Genomic DNA, 16,482 nt, shown 5'->3' with positions numbered 1-16,482 from the left:
CTTGTTTTTGTTTGCCACTCCCCCCACTCCCCCTCTCCCCTCCTCTCTCTCTTCCCTCCTCTCCCCCCCCCCCACTCAACATGGAAGACCTCCTACCTATACCTCCTGCTTAGGGTTAACAGATAGGAACCACCATACCTGACTTCTTTGTTGAGATGAGGTCTTGCTTTTTTTTCTGGTGTGGACTCAAAGCATGGAACTCCTCATTTGTGCCTCCTAAGTAACTTAGTTGGAATCATAGACATGGATCTCCATATCTAGCCTGAGTTTGAGTATTGATATTGCCATTGTATAGCAATTATCTCTTTGACAAATTTTCTCATTTATAAAACAGAGCTGATAGTGCCTTCCTCACCGGGATGGCAGGAATAAAAGAGTAAATGATATATTATTAATGCAATTGAAAGGTGGGGAGGGTATGGAATGTAAGTGTTCAAGGGAGTTGATTCTTTTTTTCCTTTTATAGCCTTATCATTATGAAGTCAAGAATTTCTCAAACTGAATGCATTTGTTTGTTGATTCACTCATGTTCATCTGTAAGGACATTCCCTAGATAATATGTAAGCTGGCTTCTAGAAGTCTGTATGACACATGGATTTCACAGGTGTGGTCCATGTGTGGTCTAAGTGTGTCTCATCAAGGTACTATGTGTGCTCCAATGGACAGGTCACAATGAAATTCATTGGGCATGACTAATTGATGCTAGTAACAAGATGTGGAAAAAATAAAGCGTCTCCAATTGGGCATGGTAGTACATGCCTGTAATCTCAACTAGAGAAGCAGGAGCAGGAGGATCACAACTTGAAGAGGGGGGATTCTCAAAAAAAAAAAACTCAATATAAACTATTCTTAACCCCCAACAATACAACAATTTAGTAAAAGCAGTTCAACAATGCCAATGAGCACTATGCTTCATGGCCACACCCTTTGCCTGTGGCCATAATGTGGGCATGGATCTGGGGGAATGGATAGCCTTCCATAATTATCTTCTGAATGTATGGAAAGGCGATGAGCTCACATTACACCACCTTGCCTGTCCTTGCACGTGGTTGGGTACCGTGCTTTCACAGGGCAGGCAGAGCAGAGCAGGTAAAGAGTCCAGGCCCTCTGACCTTGAGGTATCTGATTTGCCTAATGCAGGTGAGCATAAAAATGGAGCCACAGAAATATGTTATCATAAAACAAGCCATTGTCAGAAGAACCCTATCTTTACAGGGAATGGGCAGAAATAACACAAATCCACAGTTAATGAAGCTATCAAGGAGTCTGGGTTCATTAGCCACAACTCTGTGGGTGCTGGAAAGGATCCTGAGGTCAGGTATCCCTGAGGAATGGAGTATCACACAAGCCAACAGCAAGAGCCTCGGTGTGGTGGCACAAGTGGCCTGTTCTTAGGTCCCAGGATATGATTTCACAGGCTAGATGGCGCACCGTGAATGGTGGAAGCTGTGCCCCTGCTAAGGAGCCCAGTGGCAAGGACTCAGCAACTTTGATAGCAAGCAGCAAAAGAGCCCCACTCATCTTCCTTTCCAGAAGCCACATGATTGTGTGGAGTCAGGCTGTGGTGTTCTGACTTGTTTCCCAGAATCATCTACCTGGCTAGTTCCAGGAATGGCTCAGGATCAGATGGTGTGCAGCCTGCCCCACTCCGAGAAGAGGTAAATGGCACCCACAGTCTCTGGAAGTCTGCTCACAGATCTCTCTACCTGTGTTTGTAGCTCACTGGCCACTCTGTAGAAAGCCAGAGGCGTCTTTGAAAGCCAAGCATTGGAAACACTAAGGGCAACTTTCTTAAAGGTGATTGTTTAAGATAAAAGACAGAAAAAGAAAGAAGAAAGAAGGAATAAAAAAAGGGGGAAGACCAAAGATACAGCAAAGTTTTAGAAAAGATGAAAGAATTCAATGAATACTAAGCTCATTAATAACGAGTTTGTCAATCATGTGATTTAACAGTCACCATATTGAAATATGAGAGGAAAATGTTATGATCTTTTCAACAGAAAAAGGAAAATCATTCACAAAATTCAGCACTCATTTGGATTACAAAAATTTTTAGTAATAGATCTTTCTTAATTTCTAAAATTCTGCAGCAAATGTCATTGAATCAAAGTGTTCTTTTTGTTTATTTGTTTTCTAGGCTAGTACTAGGCCTTGAAGTCAGTGTTTTTAGCTCTCACTTGACTTTTCATTTGAGAGTTACATTCTAGCCAGGTGCTGGTGGCTCACGCCTATCTATAATTCTAGCTACCCAGAAGGCTGAGATCTGAGGATCACGGTTAAAACTAGCCCAGGCAGGAAAGTCCATGAGACTCTTATTTCCAATAAACCACTAGAAAACTGGAAGTGGCACAGTGGCTCAAGCGGTAGAGCACTCGCCTTGAGCTGAAGAACGCAGGGACAGTGCCCAAGCCCAGAGTTCAGGCCTCACACCAACAACAACAAAAAAAAGAGTTACATTCTACCACTTGAGCCACACCTCCAGTTCCTGCTTTTTTTCTGATCAGAGTCTCCCATACTCTTCTGCCTGGGCTGCTTAGAACCTTGATCCTCAGATTTTAGCAGCTAAGAATATTGATAGATCTCCCAGCTCCCAGCTAGAAACATTCTTTAAAAAAAAAAAAAAAAGAATTACCAAATAGTTGTGTAAAGAGATTGCAATTCTATAAGTCAGGTTATGAGTACAATGCATCTTGGTCAATGTTACACATACATCATTCCCCCCATTTTCCCCTTCCCATCCCTTCTCTCGTGTTACATGGTTCAATTTTGATATAATGTGCATTGGCTATAATGACTGCATTTGCTTGCTCTTCCTCCTGCCATTAGTGTGTCTTCCCCTTGTTTTCCTCCCCCACCCTCAAAAAAAAAAACATGTTTCTGCTTTCTGCTATTTATTATGTTAAACAGTTCATTAGTTATTCAGAGGAGTTACACCATCGGGACTCCTCCTTTAGTCAATTTGTGTGTATATGTATAAAACTTTGTATATGTTATCATGTATGTTTATATTTTTGTGCTGGTCCTAGGGCTTAAACTCAGGCCCTGGGTGCTGTCCCTGAGCTATTTATTCAAGGCTAGCACTCTACTAGTTGAGCCACAGCTCCACCTCCAGCTTTTTGTTGGTTAAAGGAAGGTAAGGGGCTCAAGGTCTTTCCTGCTAGAACTAGCTTCAAACCACAATCCCCAGATCTCAGCCTGTGGAGTAGCCACCAGTACCTGGCAAGTTTCTTAGTTCATGACTTTAAGGAGAAGATTGTTCATTTGTTCTGTTATTTGTCCTGAATAAACGCTATGTGCCACCACATGCCAGTTACCTTGAAATAAGCAGAACTAATGTACTTGGTAGCAGCTCACATTTGAGCATGGAGAGTCATTGAAGACTTTCAGTTGGGAGTGACATAATTCACTTTGCATTTTTGAGATACAAAAGTGGGTCAAAATGAATGACTACTAATTGCAGGTTGTTTTGTGTTGACTTTAGATTATTTAGCCATAGCAATGGGACTGTTTATATTTTGTGTAGGAAGAGGTCCAGGAGCAAATGAAGAAGCAGATGACAGTGGACCAGGCAGAGTGTGGAAAGGAAGGGTCAGGTAACTGGGCTGTCCTATCCACCATAGTGCCATAGGTCACTTCCTTTCAACTATACTATTCTAGCCACAACTTTGCCCCAAATGGGCTCTCAGTACAACAGAAGTAGCCACAGGATCAGTGGGAATCTGCACAAAGCCTTCTTAAGGATCCCTGATAATCCACCCAGCCATGGATTGTCTTTATATATTTACACAAGGCAAATATAATTTAAGATTTTTGTTGTTTCAGTTGTTAACCTCAAGTGTAACTAGATAAAATTTCACCATGTATACTCAAGTCAGGAATCACCGTTCAGCTGAGTTTTAAAGGTGAACAGAAAATCCTTATGGAACGATAGACCTCAGTGGTAGAAGAAATGACAAAGGAGTAACAGCAATGAGAAAGCTTACTGAAAGCTTATTCTTGGCCAAGTTATGTCAAGCATTCTGTGTGCATTGTTTTATGTAGTCCCCACCCCCCCCCACAACCAATGAATGAGGAAGTCCTGTCAACACCCCATTTCGTACAGAGACATGAGGTTACTCCAATGCCACAGATTTGTAAGTGGCAGGATCTGCCCACAGGTCTGAAGCCCACACCTTCTTAACTTTTCTGTGAGTAAGCAGTCCATTCAGACTTCATGGGGACCCACAGGAAATTCAATATTAACAAGGAGCTGATAGAATCATAGAGAACTATCTCCATGCATTGCAGGAATGGAGAGAAAGCTCCCTGAGCACCCAGTGCTTTAAAAGGCTGATTTCCTAGAAACCCACATAAGATTCCAGGTCATGATCTCCAAAACTGACTTTGACTACCACAGAAAGGCAATGGTGGCTCATGCCTATAATCCCAGCTGAAACTGAAATCTGAAGGGTTATATAATTTGAGGCCAGCCTGGGCAGAAAGGTTCATGAGACTTCATCTTCAAGATAATCAGCACAAAAGCCAAGCTGGAGGTGTGTCTCAAGTGGTAGAGTGCCAGCTGAGCAAGTTGGAAGCTTCAGTTCCAGTCCCAATATTGACAAGGGGGAAAAAATTAAGGAAGGCTCTAAAAATTGAACTGCAGCCAATAAAAGCCTAGAGTTATTCCACTGAGAACAGAAAACTAAATTAAGCGATGCAGGTCAATTTGTGCTGGTTGCGTATTTGTCAGTTGAAATCAGGGTGGCTCCCAGGAACTCTCTAGTGGACCAGCGTTTCAGAGACACATGACATGGAAAGGGCAAGGCATCAGGATGAAAGCCTGGCCATTCCTGGCAGGTATAATTTAGCAAACAGGCTGAATTTGAAAAACAACCACCAAAAAATACTCCAACGACAGCAAAATTTTACTTTAAGGCTGTTTCTTTTGGATTGGGAACAAGGAGAAGATAGGCCCAGCTTGTAGCAGATGGCCTAACATTAGGCAATGAGGAAAGGCAGAATTGTCAACTCTCAGCTTTTCTGTTTTCTCTGTCACACAAACTATCCTTAATCTAGAAACATTAAACAAACATCTAGAAGAAGAGATTGAATCTGAATAGATGATCAAAGGAGAGAGCTGTGAACTCAGGTTTCCAAGCTCAGGTGGAAAACAGGCTATAGAAAAGCATCTTGAATGCGGCATTGTACTATCAGACTTTGTGGGATAAACCAAATTAAGTCCCTGCTGTTGAAATAACTTACAGGTCCAACCATGGTGTTTGAAAACTGGTTGAGAATTCCAAAATGGTGAGAGATAAGTATTTTACACTTTTTGTATGACAAAGAGACATGAATTCTGATCCTTGTCAAAACTCTAGAACAGAATATGAAAGAAATGGTAAGCTAGTTGTGGTGGCTCAATGTTAGATTATTTGGACTTTGCCAGAAAACCACACAGGCATCCAGGAACAGAGAATGAAGAAAGGTTTATTGCTGAGAAAGGGGCCAGCAAGACCCCTTCTCACAAGGGAGAAGTGAGAAGAAGCACCAGCTATTGTCTGAAGTGACCTACATAACCTAGCATGTTTAGGAGGGGCTAGAACAGGCTAGGAGGTGGAGACGTGTGGGCCAGGGGCTTCATCATGGTGGACTAGGATTTATGTCTGCTGTCCAATAGTAGATAAGGGGTTCTGCAACTTCCCAGACCTGAAGGTCACTCTAAGGGACTCTTGTTGCCCTTAGACAGTGGTAGCTGCCCCAGAGAAGTGCCACCCCAAGGTAACGGGTGTTGGAGGCTGATTATTTACTGCTCTTACTAAATGGGCCTCGTGTTACCTAAGAAGGGAGCATGCTAAGCTGTGGAGAGGGGAAGGAGTGCACTAAGCTATGGGAAGGGAGCTCATTTCACTAACACTCAAGCTTTAATCCTACATACTTGGAGGTAGAAAGCTAGAGATTGTAGTTTAAAGCCAGCCCAAGCCAAACGTTTACAAGACTCCATCTCAACCAACTGCTGGGTGTGGTGGTGTATGCCTGTCATCCCAATGATGTGGGGGAAAGCACAAATAGGAGGAACAGAGTCCAGGCCCACCTGGATATAAATTAAGACCTGCTCTCAAAACTAACCAACATTAAAAAAAGGGCTGATGGAGTGGTCCAAGTGGTAAAGAACCTGCTTAGCAAATGTGAGGTTCTTGGTACTACAAAACAGAAATTAAAAGAGAAAAAAGTAATGGCAAAGCTTTAGAAAGCAGTTTAGAGGGATTACTAAGAAGCTGTGAAAAAACAAATGTCATTTCCTTTTCAAGGTGGGGTTTCAAAGTTTGTAACGCCAGTACATAGGGCAGTACTAACATATCATTCATTCATTTAATAAATGTCATACATAATCTAAGCTGTAAGAATATAGGGATATGACTCGCTTTGTGAGACTCAAACCTAATTGTTTTTCTTTTCCTTTTGGCATTTCTTTGGGAAAAACAAACAAACAAAATGCCAGTCACCATGCTGGAATCAAGTGTGGTATGAGCATTTCTGCCCCACGAAGAACTATTCAGCACCCGGACTCCCTGATTGGAGGGGAAGGAGACTGACCCAGCACCTAGGGCTTCTTTGGTGGTCCGTGTGATACATAAACCTACCCAAGTTTTATGGAGAACCAACAAGCAGGCAGGAAAAGTGTGCTTTATAGTAGGACAAGATTACAGGCATCTGGAGTTAAAGAAGTCACGTGATATCTGCCCAAGAGGACCTCCCCCTCCCCCAGAACATGCACAGGTGGATTTCATTTGTCTTGTTCATGACCTTAAGGCATCAATAGGATACCAGGAGCAGCTACCTGCCGAGCCCTTCTTGCCACAAACATGGCCTGCTAAAGTGGTCTGATCATGGGGAGAGAAATGCCAATCTAACCTATTTGCCATTGATTTCTTAAGCAGATTCAGGCACACAGGATGAAGCCCAGCTTTTGCAGGAATGGTTTAAACTGGTTCTGGAGAAGAATAAATTAACGCGATATGAGTCGGAACTACTGATCATGTAAGTAAGGCAACACAGATAACAGTGAGTCCTAACAGCAAAGGGGTGGGAAGGGGGGCACCGTTCACTGCTGAAGTCCTGGGATTTTTTTCCTCTTTGTGCATACAGAATAGTGATTGAGGCAAATTGGTGTTTTATGTCTTGCATATCATGTTGGCATTAGCACGGAGAATCTTTGTCTGTTCTCTCTGTGGAGTCCTGTAGCTGAAATAGATTTCAGGTAATGGGTCAGGAGATGGAGATCATTCAGTCAGACTCTGGCCCCAGGCTCACATTGAAGAGCAGTCACACCTGCAGCAGGGATGGTTGTGTCTGGCTTCTGAGAGTAAAGTATGGGAAGGGCTCTGTGCCATGTCTGGCCACTTCCTAGTGGCAACAAGGCTGAGATCTACTTGGTTATACCAGCCATCATTTCTTTTTTTTTTTTTCCTTGCTTTTTCTGTTGTGGGGCTTGAACTGGGTGCTGTCCCTGAGCTTTTGTACTCAAGGCTAGCGCTCTACCACTCTAAGCCACAGCTCCACTTCCAGTTTTCTGGTGGTTAATTGGAGATAGGAGTTTCACAGACTTTCCTGACCTGGCTGGCTTCTAACCACGATCCTCAGATTTCAACCTCCTAAGTAGTTAGGATTACAGGTGTGAGCCACTGGCACTTGGCTACAAGCTGTCATTTCTACTGCCTTATTTTATAACCACACTGACCCTCAGAGGGTATTTGGAGAGCTTGGGGTGGGAGGTGGGGAAAGGAGAGGAGGTGCTAGTAACTGCTACCACTCTTCCCTGCTGAGTTCTGAACCAAGAAATAATTGTTTTCTTGTTGACCACATCCAACTTGAATGTGGTTAGAAGAGATTCTTGAAATCATATTGCACTAAAAGAGAGAAGAGTTCGTCACTGTTTCTCCCCTAGACCACGCTAGAGATTTCTCTGTTGTTCTTCTACCTCCGTCTCCCCATAAAGGGTGGTCAGGTTGTCTTTCCCAGAGCCCACTGAGCCTACATTACCATCTTCAGCTGCCTCTAGGCACCTCCTTGGACTCCCAACCACAGCAAGTTTTCCATGTAGAGGTGTTCTAAACCTTAAGTTTAAGAAGGAAAGAATGTAGTATCTTACTATTAAGGGTATCTTCATTAATATTTCTACACACATTCCTCAGATTTACATTTTAAACATTTTCTCATAACCCAGGGCCCAAGAACTAGAATTAGAAGATCATCAAAGCAGACTGGAACAGAAATTAAGAGAAAAGATGCTCAAGGAGGGTGAGTAAGATAATATGTTTGGGGCCTTTGTTAAAGATATTTTTTCCCTCTGGGATGCTTGAGCCAAGAATGCTACAAATCCCAGTGGGGAGTTCTCCTCCTCCTTTGCATGGAAGACCAGCCTAAGAGCCAGAGGAAAGTTCAAAGCCAGCCTGCCTTTTGCCCACCCCACAAGCACAGCAAGTGCATAGTCACATTTATTCACTTAGGCTGTGAGGGCATCATTTTTCCCATATCATGTGCTCATAAGAACCAAACCATTCATTTATTCATTTGTATTGAGACAGGATCTTGCTAGGTAGACCAGGATAGCCTAAGGATTCTTGATTTTTCTGCCTCAACCTTCCAAGTGCTGGGATTACAGGCATGTGACACTAATCCTGGCCTAAACAAAGTCACTCATTGCTTCATTTAGCCAGCCATTCACTTAGAAAAAACCTATAGAGAGCCTGGTGTGGCCAGGCACCTGCTGAAGGCAGCCCACAGGACGTTTGTGATTTCACTGAGGAGAACAGCCAAAACAGTATCCACAGTACACAGAGGGCCATAAAAGGCACTTTAGCAGCACAGAGGAAGGCAGGCCAGGTTCTGTAAGACACTAGAGATGGTAAAGAGGAAATTCTCTGTTAGTACAGGCTGGGCCTGGGCATTGCACATGAGAAAAGCAGGGCAGGACTCTGTCTTGTGTTTGTGAGCCAGATCCATGGATTAGACAGGTCTAAAAGAACTAGTTAATATCTATCTCACAAAACTAACATTGCATCCACCTCCGTGAGTTTCCTGGCATAGGGCAAGCACTTGGTAAGTGTGAGACAGCATTGTTTTAACTATTTTATCTCCATTATGCAGATTAGAAAACTGACTCTCAGGGAACTTAACAAACATTTCTAATGTAAATGGTGGGTCTTAAATTTAAGAACATGCCACAAACCCAGGGGCTCTTGCTTTTTCCCACATAGAAGTAATTTGCAGACTAACAATAACAACAGAATTCTATTTTTCTATTTCCAACAAAGGAAGTGGCAGTGTGGCTCAAGTGGTGGAGTACCAGTTTTGAGTAAAAAAACAAAGCCAATCAAGAACGTGAAGCCCTAAGTCCAAGTCCTAGCTTAAAAAGAAAAAGGGTTAACAAAACACTAAAACTAACCTTGCAGAGCTGCACTGTGTAAAACTTGTGCAAGTGATTTACAGGTTAGATTGTAATTCAGTGCTACAATGCCAAGCCATGGGTATGATCACCAGATAGCAAGAAAAAGAAATGGTTTCTCTTACATGGGTTCATCTATGAGAAACAAGCTTACCCTAAAAGGAGAATTTTTAAATTGTTCTATGTTGTTCATCCAATTTGGAATACCAATACTGGAATATACCCCAATAAGCCATAGTGGATAATATGATTTAGACATCTGACAAAACACTGAAATGTTATATTTCAGGATAGTAAAATAAACATGACAAAAATTATTAGTCACCTATGATTTTTTTTCAATCCTTACTAAGAAGTGAAAGTCAAACATTTCCTCTTTCTTCTCATAGGCACTGAAAAAATAAATTAATTAATTAAAACTAGTAGCTTCTTTACTTTTTTCTACAGTTAAACTTATCTTCCACACAAGCTTCTTCCCAGGGGCTTTCAAGGAGAAAATAGGAACTGTTTATCCCCCTCCAGGAAACTTGATCTGATGCAATAATTTAAACAACGCTTGTGGGAAATGCACGGTCTCTCAGGGATAAAAATGGTCAATCTTGAAGGTGGTATTCAGTGTTTTTCCCTAGGGCGATTGCCAAGCAAGGGTAGAAGGGAAGTTTGTGTCCTGGTGACATAAAGGCTCTCTAACTCAGCTGTGTCCCATCCTCAGCTTGCCAGTCTCATGCTGGCAGTTTAAGGAAGCTAGGTGGCTGATGTCATGTAAAGCCCGGCCATGCTCTTGGAATTCTTGCTGGCATTCCTGTCTTACCAGGCCTTGCTTCTACACTTCTGCCATTCAGTGTGGCCAGAAAATCCACTCACTGTCTTTATAGGGCCACTTTGCTCCTTCATGGGAACCTCCTGGCAAGTTTAACTGATTAGCTACCTATGGCAACTTTAGGATATGTGTTGCTATTACACTAGAGCCTCATACACTGCAAAGTATGTGAGTACTGCCCTATATGTCCACATGGGGGCACCCCTCCAGCTGGCTTCTTCCCAGAGGGGAATCATGCACTGGGCAAGAGTCCACCAAATGATGTAAGACATTTCCTGCTTGCTCTGGGGCTTCCAAGGCCCAGAACATGGGGTGTTAGCCCTTGCCTCTCCTGCCTCTCTCCCCTCCCTCCCACAAAGCAGGATGCTCTAGGAGAATGGTCCTTTTCACATCTATTTGCTTCCTGACCCAGATCCAGCAACTGGGTCAATGCATCGGGAGACAGTACCACCTTCTCTCCTCTGCAATGGGGCTCTTGCCAGCCCCTCTGAGCATAAATAGGAGTGGCCAAAAGAACTTAGGTTTCTTCATGGCAAAGATCTGGTTGGCAAATCTGAAATCTGTTTTTACAATCTGCTGTTGATCTGGGGATGTGGCTGAGTAGGAAAGCCTTTGACTAGCCTGGGTGAAGCCCTGGGTTCCATCCCCAGGAGGCTGCAGACAGTCCACACCACCTGTTTCTTCCTGTCTCCCTTCCTTCTATTACAGTCCTATTCCTCTCACTTTCCCTCCCCACCCCCCCACCCCCAGGTAATTGGATGTCTCAGAGCAATTAGGAATGTGGCTGAGCTCTCAAAAAGGCTAGAGGGGAAAGCAGAGTCCTCTACAAGCTGTGGACAGTCAGGGACAATCACAGATATCAATCAAGGGACATCACCTTGTTTCCATATGGTCTCCACTCAAAAGGCTGCAATTTAGCTGGGCAGGGTGGGCACATCTGTTAGCCCAGCACTCTACAGGCATGAGTTCAATGAGTTCAGTGCCAGTCTTCAGTGTACAGCTACACAGTAAAACCCTGTCTCAAAATAAAAACCAAGGACTGAGGATAGAGCTGAGTGGTAGAATGTTTGTTTAGCCTATGGGAGATTCTGGGTTCAGTTTCCAGACACACACACACACACACACACACACACACACACACACACACACACACACACACACACACACACACACACACACACACACACACACACACACACACACACACACACACACATAACTCTGTCATTAAATGCAAGTAACAAAAACATTCTTGTCATTGAAATAGTAGCCACTGATGTTACTTACAAAGTTTTCTCACAGACCTCTTTGCTGAGGCTCAGATGTGTTTATGGAAAGCAGCCTTTGCCTTGGTTTCTTGTTTTCTTTCTAGGGCAGAAAGGGAGGTTGGGGGACTTGGTAGGTTGTACTTGTATTAACTTCTTTTTCTCACAAATGATTTTCCCCTGACACAGATATATATTCTCAAGGTGAAAACAGAGCTGACTGTGGCACAAAGTACCTACCTCCTAATCTGTGGCTTTAAAGGTAGATCCTTGGTGTCAAATTTATTTCCTGGTTTTTTCCTTTGAGATCACAAGGCAGAATAAGTCCTTAACAATGGAGAAGGCTTGGGCCAAGAGCTCCGTGGGGGCCCTGTCTTACCTGAGTCTGATGTTTTTCTTCTTCTTCTTTTTTCTTTAGAGAGCCAGAAAGATGAGAAAGATAAAAATGAGGAGCAAGAAATATTCAACAAGATGATGCAAGTGATTGAGCAAAGAGACAGACTTGTGGATTCCTTAGAGGAGCAGCGCATCAAGGAAAAGGCTGAGGACCAGCACTTTGAAAGCTTTATCTTCTCCAGGGGCTGTCTGCTGAGCAGGACGTGAAGTGGCCCTGCCACTCTCTGGAGTGAGCTCAGAACACATCCTCTCACCCTGGAATAGAAAGCTTGCTCTTATTTTATTTTTGTACTGGTAATGGGGCTTGAACTCAAGGTCAGGGGACTCTGTCTTAGCTTTTTTTTTTCCTCAAGACTAGCACAACTCATTGAGCCACACCAGCTTTCTGGTGGTTAATTGAAGGTAAGAGTCTCACAGACTTCCTTGCCTGGGCTGACTTTGAACCATAATCCTCAGATCTCAACCACCCAAGTAGCTAGGATTCACTATCAGCAGCACCCAACTGGAACAGATGCTGTTTTAGATGCAGATTCCTTTCTATGTACCATGGTGTCTCAAAATATTTTTCCAGGGACTACTGAAATTAGCTGTCTATGTCAGCCTGGGTCTTAGATTGGAGGCTGGCATAGTTTTAAAACCCTGGGAAGTTACACCAAAACTTAACCGCTGCTCTTTTCCTCCTTTCTTACTCATTGAGTTGCATGTTTTAGAACTGTGAAGAATCTGCCTTTTCATGAATGCATCCATATTTGCCTTTTTTGCTTGGATGACTGCTTTCTAAATGTCAAAAAGAGGCAGCAATGGCTTAAAGATTAGGTTAATATTTAAATTGTGTTTCCAGAGAAAGAAGAGAAACCTTAAGATTACTGATTACATAAAGCAAACAACTCATATAGCAGGTGTTAATTCAATCCGAGGTGAATTTAATTTACCAGGTGTATTTATAAGCCTTAATGTAATATACATAAGCAATGAGTTTAATAGAACATTTGAGCCTTAATTTTTATTCTTAACAAAAAGTACAAGGAAAAAAGGAAAATAAAACTTTAACATCACACTGTCAGGATTGCTGGTTTTTAACAAATCCTGTTGGCTTAGAAGGCCTTTAGTTTACACACACACACACACACACACACACACACACACACGCACGCACGCGCGCACACACACACACACACACACACACACACACACACACACACACGCTCTGACCACAACCCCTGGAACATAATGATAAATGCTTTTAGAAAATGAATGATTTATTTATTTTTAAAGCTGGGTGATACTGGAGTTTGACCTCAAGTCTCATGCTTGCTAGGAAGGTAGACAGGTGCTCTACTGCTGGGCCATGCCTCCAGCTGAAAATGAATGTTTGAATAAGTGTTGGTGATAGCAGAAAGGGAATTTTCCTTGGTGGGTAAAACATTGATGAGGTTGGTACAGTACTGGTTCCAGGAGAAGCCTGCTTCACAGCAGTCATCTGTCATCTTAGCTCCAAGCAAAGAATTGTTTGGGATCATCCACAGCGCCTACCAGACAAAGACAAAGCCATTTCTGACTTCCCAGTAGGACTAAAGGCATTGGTCCCCATTTCCTCAACCCCAAATAAGGACACAGATTTTTGTTTTGCATATTTTCCAATATGTAAAGAAAGCTAGTGGGTAGAGATTGTACACTGATATACCGGGTTATCTAGTGGTATTGTGAATGTGACCCAGGTATGGGAAACAAAAGAAGACAAGATTTGAAATGGCAATGTGTAGGGATAAAATATTTGATTGTTCTCTCTCAATGGGAGTCTTTGATGATGTAGTATGTTATTGACAAGAGACTACAGAATTCTCTGTGGTATATATATCTCTGTGACCACTCATTTCTGTAAGTGTTTAAATATATCAGTAGACAAAGATGCTTTGAAACAGTTGGCTCTGACTTGAGACCAAAATTTTTTCTCAACCGATGTTAAGCCACTATCACATCTGTCTGAGATGCTGCCTGGATGCCCCAGTTTGGCTGGCTAACAAGCCTGAAGAAGGATACACATGGTCAAGTCAGCCAACATTGTGAGTGGTATTTAAATACAAACTATCCTTGGTGAGCCCTCCTTCCCTCCTTCCCTCCCTTCCTCTCCCCCCCCTTTTCTCTCTCTCTTTCTTTCTTTTTTGGATCAGATCCTCTAAACTCTTGAGTTCTATTATGAAATATATAGAGGCATTTCCCTATCTAGCCAGGTACCTCTGAATCTGCAACCATGTCTGGCTATTTATCTACTTTTATTTATTTGTGTAATTACTGAGCGATGCAATTTTCTCATAATTCTGGTTTTCTTGTGCTGTAATTTGGAGAAAACCTTTTCACACTGATTATATTGGCATATAAGCTACTTAATATGTAACTTAGGCATTTGGGGCATTGGGATGTACAGTATTAAAGATGCATAGACATTCAGCCACCAGACACTTAAAAGGAAGAATGTAGATGCATGGGAATGTTAATTCATTTCACAAAGGAGGTGGATAACGGCACTTTTCACAACTGAGGAAATATACAAGCCCAGTCTTTTCTGCCTGTTAGATATAAAAGTGCCCTGTCAGATGTTTGCATATATTTAACCAAGGAGGTGCAAGTGTATAGTATCTGGCTTTTGTGTGTGCAAAAGAATTACTTGCTACTTTAAAAAAATTGTTCAATAAATTGTTCAATGTCCATGTAAAAGAAATATTCTCCCAAAGGTGAGGAATGGTGTGTTCTCCAGTTTAAGGCTTAGCCTTTTCTAGCCAATTTTAAGACACAAACCTCTTATGTATCAGGTTTTTTACTTAAGCTGGCTGTACATAAAAGCCATTTCAATGCTATTCCCAAAAGGTCAAAAATATCAGGATGGTTGAACTATTTAAAACAATTGTAACAATTGTTATTCCTCACTCACAATCAGAATGTTCTCAGACCCTCAAATTGTAAAATGTGGTATGTTTTGAAGACAGTTCTGTTGTATCCAATATGAGCAGGATTTTAATGGCACTGCCCCGTAGAAAGCCCTAGTAAAGATGGTTAAGGTAATTTAGGACTCTAAATGGTACATGAAGGTCCAGTCAGATGATATGTCACAATCAATCTCTCTGGTTTCTGAATTAAGCCAAAAAGCTTATGAGAATTCTAAGCTCAAGTTTTGACCTAAGTTGGATTTAAGAAGGTAGCTCTCAAGCAATCTTAAGTTTTCCCCAATGATTCATTTATTGATTTACTTAGTTAACATTCTCTGGATGCCCATGGAGTTCTTCCACCCCATGCTAGATGCCAGGATATAGAAAGAATAGTAATCTTCCAATCCACCTCCAAATAAAAGATAAAGACCAAGAAATAACTACCATCCACAACCACTACCACCCCTCAAAACACAAGACTAAAGAACTACTGATAAGCCCCAACCTACCCTACTCACATTCACCTCAGGCATACAAGACTTGTATCCCCTCTCTATTGTGCTGCTTTGGCTATGAGAACAAGTTCATGTTTCTAAAACTGTGAAAAAAAAAAAAGAATATCAGTGTGTACCGTTCCATTTAGACCTTGACTTTGGCTGCTTGGAAGCAATCAATGCCGAGATGCAGTATGTTAATTGTAACTGAGAAAGGAAGTGGCAGGTGTTTCCAGCTCTGATGAGCTGCAATGAAATTGATGTTTTCTGCGTTCAGGAGGCCAATGACAATTCAGTAATGTCTTTCTTCCCAGGAAGCAGTTTGTTCTTTCCAAACTGAAAATGGCAGCATGCCCCACCCAGGTGGCTGATCGGAAAACTACCTCAGCAGGGCAGAGGTGGCAGGGGGCAGCTGGCGCCACCACAGGAATAGAGAGAGTGGCAGTCGCTGGATGTGGGGAGCTCAAATGTAGGAGCTGATTGTTTCCAGAAGGTTCACACACGGGGGAAAGTGTACTATTTCACCTACTGTTTTATCTTCTAACCCCGCTGCTGAGAAGCTTGCAAAAGATTAATTTGCTCTGACAATTGGGAGCTATTCATGTGGATGGAAATGTGTTGTATGTGCACTGCTCTAAATACTGAAATGAACCAAAAATAAATGGTTTTGTGTCTCAGAAATCAAAACATTTTCATGTGCGCTCAGTCTGCTTCCCCCACCACCCCCAGGGTAGCATTGATTTCAGTTCTTTCTTCTCTCTGAAAGATCTGGACAAAACTTTGATTTCATGGGGGAGCCGCTGCATTATCGTGAGATGTTTATTCCTTGTAGGCACCTAGAAGGATTTACCTGACTCCTTTCCTGTTGGATTGGGCTGGCAGGAGGGGAGGTGGTAGCTCATCTCAGATTCTTTCTCTCAACAAAGAAATCTATTTTCAGGGCTGGGGAAGGGGCAGGCTGAACCTGTCCTGATCCAGCCTCTGCGTCGTCTCCCTGTCTTTCTTACCTGGGGAAAGCTGGTTTGGAATTCCACTCACTCACCAGAAACACAGAGATGGCCTCTTCCTTTAGCTCACAGTTTTGAGAACCAAATATGTCCTTCTGTTCTAGTACAAGTGAAAATTATACACTGTGAGATTTAATGCACCTGAATTACCA

General features: G+C 42.5%; 1 protein-coding gene across 4 annotated transcripts in view; it reads left to right on the top strand.

Moving 5' to 3' along the window:
- The window catches only part of LOC138811637 (F-actin-monooxygenase MICAL2-like), a 201,219-nt gene extending 185,213 nt beyond the window's left edge, over positions 1 to 16,006 (top strand). For 2 of the 4 annotated variants that reach the window (XM_069999339.1, XM_069999338.1), the window contains exons 29-31: positions 6,915 to 7,017; positions 8,204 to 8,277; positions 11,928 to 16,006. In XM_069999339.1, the coding sequence (XP_069855440.1) occupies positions 6,915 to 7,017; positions 8,204 to 8,277; positions 11,928 to 12,112 (362 nt within the window). In that variant the 3' untranslated portion in view covers positions 12,113 to 16,006. The remainder of the gene's footprint in view (positions 1 to 6,914; positions 7,018 to 8,203; positions 8,278 to 11,927) is intronic. The other 2 variants (XM_069999342.1, XM_069999341.1) reach the window with 2 other exon arrangements.
- The last annotated feature ends 476 nt before the right edge of the window (positions 16,007 to 16,482 follow it).

The sequence above is a fragment of the Dipodomys merriami genome, unplaced genomic scaffold (assembly GCF_024711535.1).
Source record: "Dipodomys merriami isolate MVZ:Mamm:240054 unplaced genomic scaffold, mDipMer1.0.p SCAF_542, whole genome shotgun sequence".
NCBI classification, from domain to species: Eukaryota; Metazoa; Chordata; class Mammalia; order Rodentia; family Heteromyidae; genus Dipodomys; species Dipodomys merriami.
The sequence above is the reverse complement of the archived record's forward strand: the minus strand, read 5'-3'. Positions and strand labels throughout refer to the sequence as shown.